Source organism: Magnolia sinica, chromosome 2 (assembly GCF_029962835.1).
Source record: "Magnolia sinica isolate HGM2019 chromosome 2, MsV1, whole genome shotgun sequence".
Classification (NCBI taxonomy): domain Eukaryota; kingdom Viridiplantae; phylum Streptophyta; class Magnoliopsida; order Magnoliales; family Magnoliaceae; genus Magnolia; species Magnolia sinica.
Window position 1 is genome coordinate 136,336,042 of NC_080574.1, and position 11,159 is coordinate 136,347,200.

At 42.7% G+C, this 11,159-nt stretch overlaps 1 protein-coding gene across 1 annotated transcript; it reads left to right on the forward strand.

Moving 5' to 3' along the window:
- Window positions 1–2,038: 2,038 nt before the first annotated feature.
- LOC131237815 (palmitoyl-acyl carrier protein thioesterase, chloroplastic-like) lies at window positions 2,039–10,399 on the forward strand. Its single transcript, XM_058235817.1, has 6 exons — window positions 2,039–2,656; window positions 3,418–3,551; window positions 3,648–3,761; window positions 3,853–4,021; window positions 8,692–8,760; window positions 9,966–10,399. The coding sequence occupies exons 1-6, from the start codon at window positions 2,159–2,161 to the stop codon at window positions 10,296–10,298; spliced, it is 1,317 nt and encodes a 438-aa protein (XP_058091800.1). The 5' UTR covers window positions 2,039–2,158; the 3' UTR covers window positions 10,299–10,399.
- Window positions 10,400–11,159: the final 760 nt, after the last annotated feature.

Sequence of the window (11,159 nt, forward strand, 5' to 3'; positions counted from 1 at the left end):
TCGCTTGCTGAGTGTACTACCCTGATCTTTGGCATATGGCATGTTCAGTGCTCAATACCTGATGAATGGCTGGCCCAGATCGGTAATACATATGCTGGCAGCTGGGATCTTTCACACATGTTCTGCCACCTCATACAATGGCAATTTGGGAAAGAGAGTAAACCAAATCACATGGACTTTTATTCTGGGGGCCCACAAGCGGGGCCCATGGTTCAGTTATTATGTTTGGATAACTGAACCATGGGCCCCGCATGTGGTAGCTGAGAACCTAAACGTACAGTAGAAGAAATTCCCAACAAGTGTAGTATGAGAAAAACGGAGTCCAGCAAGTTTTGGGCGTGTTCTTTGGACTCAGATGAGTCCTATGTGACTCGTCCGAGTTAACTCAGAATTGGTTGGAGTTGATCTGGTTCTACACCACGAATCACACTTAGACTTGGATGAGTCAGTTTGATTCAGTTCTCACTTGGGCCAGGTTTCGAGTCGACTCCAGACTGGACCATTTGGTTACCATGAGTTACCCTCACCCAACCGAGTCAGGCTGATTCACTCCCGACTTAATCCAGTCACGACTCGACCGAAGACCAAGACCATGGTCTAGGGCTGTCGAAGGACTGGGCCTGGATCAGCTTTGGCCTGATTTGAACTATTTGGGATGGGCATGTTGGGCTAGGCCTATTCAAAATGTTGATTTTGGTTGGGTCTGGTCCTGACCATTTACAGCCCTAGCCCAGTCTAAAAGCCACCCAAAACGGAAGTGATGTATGAGGCGAAGACCATAAACATAGAAACAAACAAACTACATTAATATGAGACCGTTAAAACGGAGAGTCGGTGCACACATCTATCTCCCATTATTCAAAGAAAGTGGGTAGGAACCTTACTCATCTGAAGGTGCACACAGCACTTAATAGTCGGCGCGCAACACTCGCCAACTGTCCAAAAAATGCATACGGCGCTGGGACCACAGAAGGAGAGATGCGTGGGCCCACAAGCTTTGGTGCAACGTACGCCCTAATTCCTTACCTTTTTACGGTTCGGATTGCTAGGTGAGGAGCCAGCGTACACCAATGATCATAAACATAGTTGGACAGGAGAATCTGTTGCAGATAGCTCATAAATAGCCATCATTGGATCATCACAACCATACAATTCTGGGCAATCGAAATGGACGGTTGGAGTAAAAACGAGTCATATAATAATTTTTGCTGAACCTTTTCGAATGGCTGTGATCACCAAATGAGAGCTGGGGACCCCTTTATCCGATGGCCCACCACGATCATAGTGGCCCCACATAAATTTACACTTCAATAAACTACACGAAATCCGTAAAACAGTCAAAGTATTCAAATCCCTTTGGTTTCAGGAATGTCTGAAACCTCGTTTATTTTATGGCTGGGGCCTAAATATATTTTTAATTCTGGCTCACATATTCTGATTTTTTTATGATGGGTGGGCCCACATATTTTGTGTTTTTGATTATGGCTGGGCTCTTCCATTGTTCTCTACCATGAATGTAAATACCTAGGTCGGTCACCTCAGTAAGTACAAATCCAAGCACATAGGAGGAGCACACCAAAGAAAGGGGTGGGTCCCACTCCTTTCGGGCCCACCCCCATGTTTTTGAAAAATTGAAACTCCCAACTGCCAAAGCCAAAAACTAACCGTTTGTCCCAAACACAAGGGTCGATCTTTCCTATGCTTTCACTCAGAAATTACAACCCAAAAGCATCACTCAACAAACAACACATGGCCTTGATGATTTCATTTGTCATTGACAAAATCACCTCCATCGGTTGTCTTTTAGTTAGGGGGAATTACACGGTACTCCACTGGAGGATATGGAAAGTATACTCCGAGGTCGAGTTCACACACATTGGCCCCTTGCTTCAGTGATCCAGACCATTAATCTAATGTGCTCCATTGTATATAAATCATGCTTTATATTATCTTGGAAGATCCTAGCCATTCAACCCTTGTCCTTTTATTGCATTGAATGGGGACCATCTATTCACAGATCACAGATTGAAAGGTTAGGATTATCCTATTTGGAAGATATTCATGGTGAAAAGTCCATCTATTGTGGGGTCCATCAGATCAATGGTTTGGATCACCATGTTCCCCACTTTCACTTTATGAAACCCGGTGGATTTAGTGCATGTCGTCTGATGGGGTTCAAGCTCTTCCAAGCCAACCCCTATCCTTCTATAAAATCACCACCTTCCATCTCTCCTCTTTCAATCTTTTTCATCATCTACCTTCCTTTTTTTTTCTTTTTTTTTCCATGGCTTCTTTCTCCTCCCATTCCATCTTCTACCCTCCCAAATGCTCTTCTACCAATGAAAATGACAAAACAAGCCAAAAACAGAAGAGCTCAATCAAAATCAATGGGAGCTCTACCATTTCCATGGCCCAATCCATCGGCCCGGCCACAGCGTTCGTTTCCACCCCATCTGTGGCTGAAACTGGTTCCATCACCCACGTAGGAGATGTGGACCGTCAAAATATCCCCACCAAGAAACAATCCGCCGATCCGTTCCGTCAAGGCCTGATCACCGATGGTGGGGTCGGCTATACACAGACGGTCGTCGTTCGATCTTATGAAGTCGGCGCCGATAAAACAGCTACGTTGGAGACCATTCTCAATCTTCTTCAGGTGATTCTCTCATTCTTACTGTTGCCTTAGATTCATCTACTGATGAAAATGGATTGCATTTCCAATCCAGCCCACTTTTAGTGGGCCACCCCTGCCGAAATCACACTGATCAGATGATCCTAACCATTAGAATCAAGTGATACTTGAGAGATCAACAATCCAAAATGGGACCCACCTTCTAGTTTGAAATTTGGACGTTTGTTTCAACACATCTGTCTGTCCTTTGCAATCATTCAATCGTATGGTTGGGATCGCCTGATTGGTGTGATTATCCTGTCCAGATCAATGGTTGGAGTATTCATCTGTCCAATACACCTCACTTGCTGTGCAAACTGGTTGCATGTGATTGGTCTAATGATGAAAATGGATTGCAATTCCAACCAGCTCACTTTCAGTGGGCCACCCCTGTCGAAATCACACTGATCAGATGATCCTAGCCATCACAATCAAATGATACTTGAGAGATCATCAATCCAAAGTGGGACCCACGTTCTAGTTTGAACTTTCGACCTTTGTTTCAACACATCTCTCTGTCCTTCGCAATCCATCAATCGTATGGTTGTGATCGTCCGATCAGTGTGATTTTTGGAATCGTGGTTCGGACCAAATGTCCAGTCCAGATCAATGGTTGGAATATTCATCTATCCAATACACCTCACTTACGGTGCAAACAGGTTGCATGCGATCATCCCAATTTAGGAAAGCATGCAAGTTCCCATGCAGTTATTTCAGTTTACGTAGGGTTGATGGAATGCATGTAGGAAACTGCCCTGAACCATGTATGGATGTCGGGTCTGCTCGGGGATGGATTTGGTGCGACCCATGGCATGATGAAGAACAATCTCATATGGGTTGTTACAAGGATGCAAGTCCAAGTTCATAGCTATCCTATTTGGTGAGTCATCACCTCATCATCATCATCATTATCAACGGTAGATTAATCATGATCATCGTCAGGGATCGGTATTTGAACGGTTGGATGGCACTGTAGGGGCGAGGTGGTGGACATCAACACATGGGTCGGAGCGTCCGGGAAGAATGGGATGCGGAGGGACTGGATGATCAGAAGCCATCACACGGGCCATGTGTTCGCACGGGCGACCAGGCATGAATCTAGACCGTCCATTCTTCTTGATGGTTTGATGATAGGGTGTTTAGTGATGCTTGATCTAAAAAAGATTTTTGATCATGGACAGCACTTGGGTGATGATGAACAAGAAAACACGGCGCCTGTCAAAGATGCCTGAAGAAGTAAGGGCTGAGATCTTCCCGTGGTTCATCGATCGGCACGCGATCCAAGACGATGGACAGGAGAAGATCATCAAGTTGGATGACAAGGCCAAGTACGTGAACTCGGATTTGAAGGTAAGCCTTCCATTAATCTTTCATAAATCATGATTATTAGAAGAGGAATGATCTAGACACGTGGACGGTCTTGATCATTGATCTTGATGCCCCATTGGGCCACCCAGGCCCATTGTGACACTTCTCGTTCTCGGCAATTTCTCGGGCTAGTATCGGGAAAATCTCAAATAATGAATAGATTCAAAACTCAAATAATAATTTAAAAAAAATATCGGGATTATATCGCGGTAAAAACGTAATATTTTAAAATCTGCCGAGAGTTTGAAAATATCATGATAATATCGTTTTGGTGTCGTTTTCGAGAGATTATCACGATATTTTCATACTCCCGGAGATATTTGTCACACTGGGGCCACCATGAAAAGTTCATATTGATCAGAGGATCTTAACCTTCTAAACATTGGCTTACCTTTTCACAACCGTCGGTTTTCCAATCCACGGTCAGGATGGTTATGGTCATCTGATCAAAACGGTTCTTTGGATACCTATATTATCCAAAATGGAACTCTCTTGAATGGATTATACTGATCATTGGACCTTCAATCGGTGTACATGATCCAAACTGTCCATTTTGATTGGTGTTGATCGGATGTAAAAGTTCACCAATCTCTCCATGCATTCATCATGGAGGCTCATGAATACTAATCTGAATCTAACGGACGGTCATGATCAACGACTTAACGGCCCATGCATCTACAAGCCCGTGGTGCACTTATCTCAATCTCATTTTAGAACATTAGAAGTTTTGTTTTTAATCATACTCCAATTGCAATCCTGTTGGACGTAGGCCAGTGGGGCCCACTGGTGAGCAATCACTAGTGGGTGGGTTCCACATGTTAAGGCTTTCTTTGGCCTTCTTTTCCATTCGGTTGAGTTTCAAATTCAACTTTAAATTTGAAATATGATAAGAGATAGGGATTTGACTGGATAATATGGTTTCATCCTATCTCATCCGATCTCTCCCTCCTTTCCTATAAAAAGGGATGCGTTCTCTCTCTCGCATTAAACAATCATACGAAATACCGAGAGTATACAGAGAGATATAGTGTGCACGGTAGTTTGTCCATCTTAGCTTGTCCTTGGGATGATCTGATCCATAGATCGCAATCCGGGGCCACTATATACCGTAGGATCAGAGGTGTGAATAGTTCCATCTGCTCCAGTAGTAGATAGGCGGGCCGTTGGAGCGTCAATCTTCTGCTTTGTAAAGGTTCCAAACATCGTGTAGACCGTCAGATCTTGAGGGCTCACCTTCCGCGCTTCCCAACAGTGGTATCAGAGAATATTTAACGGCGGATTTCCGATTATATTCATCTAAAAAGGTAAGTAACCCATCCTTTTTTTTTTTGGATTGGAATTCATGTTTTACGAATGGTATCAAATCAGCATGTGTACGGTGGATTAGTTTTTTGTATACACATATGCCATGTGCATGTAAGCCCGATTATGATGGACCAAGATGATCATGTACATCTTTATGATTCCATACATCTTAATGTACAACATGTAATTGGTTTATGGAATGGTCCACATATTGTACCTCATGCGTGTACATCATATCCACCAATAGTTGTTTAATAGAAATATATCCACTAATAGTTGTTGTATTGAACTACACCACTTAAAGGCATGCTCACCTACGCACCTTTACTCTCGTGTCATTGGTGTCGAATCCGAATGGTCAATAAGATGCGGAATCCCATGAAACCTCAGGAGGTGAATTTTCACACTGATCTAAGATTCTAGTGGGCCATAGCAAAGAGAAATTCAAATCGAGGGAAGAAAATGTTTGAATTTGTAATGGCCCACCAAAGTTTTGGTTCAAAGTAAAAATTGGTACCAGGGGATTTCATGAGGTTCTGCTTCATGTGGACCGTTTAGATTTATAAGACTCATCAGATGTGATGAGTTATTAAAAAATAAAAAAATAAAAAAAAATAGCTAATCTGCAATAGCTTATGTTGTACACGTGTTGTACACGTGTTATTTAGCTACTGTATAGATGTTATATCAGAGCAAATTACTGTTGTACACGTGTTATTTAGCAAATTATACATGTTGTACACGTGTTATACATGTTGTACACGTGTTGTACACGTTAGCTATTGTATACATGTTGTACACGTGTTATACACGTTGTACACGTGACCGTTAACACGTGCTGTACATGAGCACCGTTGTACACGTGACCGTTAACACGTGTTGTACATGAGCACCGTTGTACACGTGACCGTTAACACGTGCTGTAGATGAGCACCGTTGTACACATACAAGTTAACACGTGCTGTACAAGTTAACACGTGTTGTACACATACAAGTTAACACGTGCTGTACATGTTGTACACGTGTTATACATGCTATACATGTGTTAGCTGCTGTACGTGCATTAGCTGCTGTACGTGCATTAGCTGCTGTACATGTGTACACGTGTTGGCTACCATACATGTGTTAGCCACTGTACGTGCATTAGCTGTTGTACATGTATACACGTGTTGGCTACCATACATGTGTTAGCCATTGTACAAGTGTAATCATTACGTCCGTGATCAAGTGAGAGATAAGAAAGTTGCCCTCAGCTACATTCCTACTAAGGAAATGATGGCTGATCCCATGACGAAACCTATGGTTAGAGATCTATTTCAGGTTCACGTCAAGCAGATGGGATTGAAGAAAGCTTGACTGATGTACTTGTTTTGTAGTACCTTTGATATTTTATTAATGAATATTATATTCCTTTTTATTCAGTATTGAACACTAATATAACTAGGTATGAAGATCATCAGCATTTACCTTAAAATCATGTAGGATTTCTATTTTTTGTCGGCAGGCCGGTCACCCACTCGCACGGGTTGACCAACCTTGAATGTATAAGAAAGGTACATTTAGGGCTATGTTTATACATTGAGGTATGAACTTCCCTTTATTGTGAATAATAAAGGATGATGATATGAGTGAGTCGTATCCGCCTACAATCTTATAAAGATTGAAGATGAGACTGATAAAGTCGAATAACATAATCGCACCATTCCGTTACATGCGATCAATGTTATGGCCTGAAATTAAAGCCAGGTTATGAGGTTATGAGATGAGTCGTACCTTATGTAGAATGACCTGCGTATTGTAGACCTGACATTCACCTAGTATTGTCTACTTTACGACGTGGATTGTAGCCATGTACTGGGACCTATTACCTACAGATTGCTTTGATTCAATCTAATCATTGCAACGTGCGAGTAGCCAGTCCTGTAGGTGACTCTTTGTGTCCTTAGCTACCCTCCTCTTGTGTATATGAGGATGAGATTGAGTGTTGCTACTTTAGTGTACCATGACGAAAGGTCCTTGATTGGCCAGACTCAGTTACGCTAGGAAAGCAGCTTGATTAATTCCAAATTACACATCTGCGTGGGGAAGATCTCGTGACAGCTACACCAAGTTTCTAGAACTATAAATACGCACTTGAAGACTTATCCGCCGGCAGTATCGAGTTGTTTTTATTAGACTTTTGCAAACAATATTTTTCTTAAAAAGCATATATATATATATAAGTATTGCTTTGAATTGGTTTTATTCGAAGTTTGTGAAAAATCAAGTTTTCATAATAACTCGATAAGTTGGATAAGTGCGTATGTTGGCCGAGTACTCCAGGTCAGGAGTTAACTCCATCTGGTGTGGTCATGCGGACTAAGACAGGCATTGCAAAGCTTGGGTTATTGAGTACTAGTCAAGTGGTCACTTAGTACTTAAGCACCTGTGAGAAGATTATGGTGATCCAGCTGGTCTCACGCCTCTGATTCTTTTGATCGCGATCTTTGGTTTTTGATTGTTATTAGGCAAGTTAGATGGACAAATTTTTTGTGCCTATCCCACAATGTGATTGAGTGGAAGATGTTGGACGTAGGCCAGTGGGGCCCACTGGTGAGCAATCACTAGTGGGTGGGTCCTATATGTTAAGGCTTTCTTCGGCCTTCTTTTTCATTCGGTTGAGATTTCAAATTCAACTTTGAATTTGAAATATGATAAGAGATAGAGATTTGACCGGATAATATGGTTTCATCCTATCTCATCCGATCTTTCCCTCATTTCCTATAAAAAGGGATACGTTCTCTCTCTCGCATTAAACAATCATACGAAATACCGAGAGTATACAGAGAGATATAGTGTGCACGGTAGTCTGTCCATCTTAGCTTGTCCTTGGGACGATCTGATCCATAGATCGCAATCCGGGGCCACTATATACCGTAGGAACAGAGGTGTGAATAGTTCCATCTGCTCCAGTAGTAGATAGGCGGGCCGTTGGAGCGTCAATCTTCTGCTTTGTAAAGGTTCCAAACATCGTGTAGACCGTCAGATCTTGAGGGCTCACCTTCCGCGCTTCCCAATAAATCCAACCTGTATGAGATCTCCCATACAAGCTACCTCCCACTGTACACGTGGCACGACATGATGATGGATTAGACCGTTCATCTAGTGGGCCCTACAATAGATGGACAGGAGTTAATAAACCATACTAATTAGATAATCCTAACCATCCAATTAGCGGGCCTTATAATGGATGGTATGAAAGAGAAGTGGTCCATAATAAAAAAAATAAATCAACGACTATTGGACCATCTAATAAATTATAGTGATGGAGCTAATATTCATTTCTAACATAAGTTTTGGATTTGCAGCCAAAGAGAAGTGATTTGGACATGAACCATCATGTCAACAACGTTAAATACGTCAGATGGATGCTAGAGGTAATTCACTGAGTAACATAGCTATGATTAATTCCAAGATAATTCTCCCAAGCGTGCCAACATGGTACTCGTGAATGAGATCGCAGCCGTTCATCAGGCAGGTGTGTCCCATGGCTCAAAAATATCATAAGAGCAAATATTTATGAAGAAAATGGACAGTTATGAAAAATTACAAACTGTAAGTTACTTGATGACCTGGTGGGACATCACCAATTCATGCAGGGACCACCTAATGAACAACTTGTATCTCACACGTGTGACATCAGTGCAGGTGGGGGGAAGTAGGATTCTCCAAAGTAGCCATTGCGAGCATCTTGGGTGGCAATTAAGATGAGCTGGCTCAACCCAGCCTGACTCTTTGGGTCGGGTTTGAGTCGAGCCCTAGGGCTTGTAGGTTGGATCTAGGACTCGGTTTTGGCTCGATTACTAACCGTGCCGCACATCAGTTCCCTTCTCTCTAGAGACCAGAGAAGTAGACCTACTTAACCCGACTCACTGATCGTCGGTGCACCAAGTCCAAGTGATGGTTTGGGCCTATTCGGGTCACTTAGCTCACGGGCTTAACTTGGACATGCTATATCCCAACTCATGTAATACCCTAGTTTTTTCAGTGGCCGGCAGTGCGCTTGTACACTTGTCTCGGTTACCTGCTCGTATGCAACCTTCGTTCCTATTGTAGTACCTGAGTGCGCACTGCACATGAACATTTTGAGTTCCGTTCTAAAGCGCGAAGGTTGCTTACGAGTAGGTAGTTGAGACAGGTGTACAGGCGCATTGTCGGCCACTGAAAAAAAAAAAACCGGAGTATTACAGCTCACCCACCCCATTTTTTACCGACTCATACGAGTTGACTCGTACTTGGCTGAGTCCCATTGAGTTTGACACCACAAGTCAGCATTGAAGAAATATTACATCATATCTATCAAGGTTTTAAGACTCAGCCGAGTCAACTCAGTGTCGGTCAGACCCTATCTGGTTTGATATCATGAGTCAGATCCGATGCAGGAGAGTCGGGCTGATTCAGCTAACTCGGGTGAGTGGAATTCCACTTGTAAGCCAGCCAAAGGCATGTCCGACTAGTTCAAGATCCAGCCCGGTCCGACCCATTGCCAGACCTATCGAACAGGATGAACAAATCAGATCAAATCACTGAGTCTTTTAACCATGGTATGAATTTGAACACTCAAATCATTTTCATTTTCCAGACAATCCCAGAGCTATTTTTGGAGGCCCACCAGCTATCTAGCATCATACTAGAATATAGAAGGGAGTGTGGCAGTTCAGATATAGTGCAATCCCTCTGCCAACCTGATGAAAATTCAATGCAAGAAGAAGGCAACAACATCAACATACTTGGAGGATTTTGCTTGGGATCAGAGATTTTCAACGGCCAAGGGCTGTTGGGTTCCTTTGATAAGTGGCCATTAAGGTATACGCACCTAGTCCAAATCAAAGGTGGCCCCACAGATAAAGAGATTGTTAGAGGGAGAACTAAATGGAAAAAGAAGCTCTCCATCATTCCATTTTCTACTTGTTGAAATTCTATCTCATTGCTATACTTTTGTGAATTGAATTTTGCCTTTTGGAGTATTGCAATCTTGCATTTCTCCCATGATTTCGGCTGAATGGGAGTTTCATGTGAAGATTGTGTCCTAATAAAAGAGGCAGCTACAGTTAGTGGTGTTTTTCATGGTCAGACGATCCCCTCCGGCGGTTCGGTGGGCCCTACCATGGCCGGACGATGCTGTAAGAATCTAGCGGTTGGCACAATCTTAGCCGCCCAATTTGATCTTTGCCTTGTTCTTGCTGTGAAGATGTCCTTAATTTTCTTTTACTGAAAAGTGAAGATTCAATAAATACTACTAATGTTTTGGTAATACATTGGTACTATTTCCGACTAATGTGTGGAGGTTTCATAGCAGCAGAGGAAGGCATGGTGCAACTTCATCCTACACTACAAATCGATGGTCCAATGATCAATCTGAACCGTCTGTTTTGTGGGCTCTACCTTGACTTTGTCTAGGCCTGAAAATCACTAACCAACCAACCAGTTTTTGGCCATTGAATGTAGACCATTTTCCATTTTCTGTTCAAAATAGAGGCACTGGATCATATGGAAAGGATCATTCCACTGGGCCATGGGCAATCCAATATCGCCAAGTAGATTGTCGATCATTTGATGGTTCCCCTACTTCAAACTGTCAAGTTCAAAGATACACCGGCTTTGAGATCGTTTTCTTCCTCTCCTGTTTTTCCGTTTAGCCCTTGACTACGGATTCCATAAGGGTGGACCCACCTCGGAATTTGGACAGTTCATCTGGTGAGCCCCACCATGAATTGTGCTTATGATGAAGAAAATTATCCCAGATATCATCTGCAAAGGTGATGGTTTAACAGAA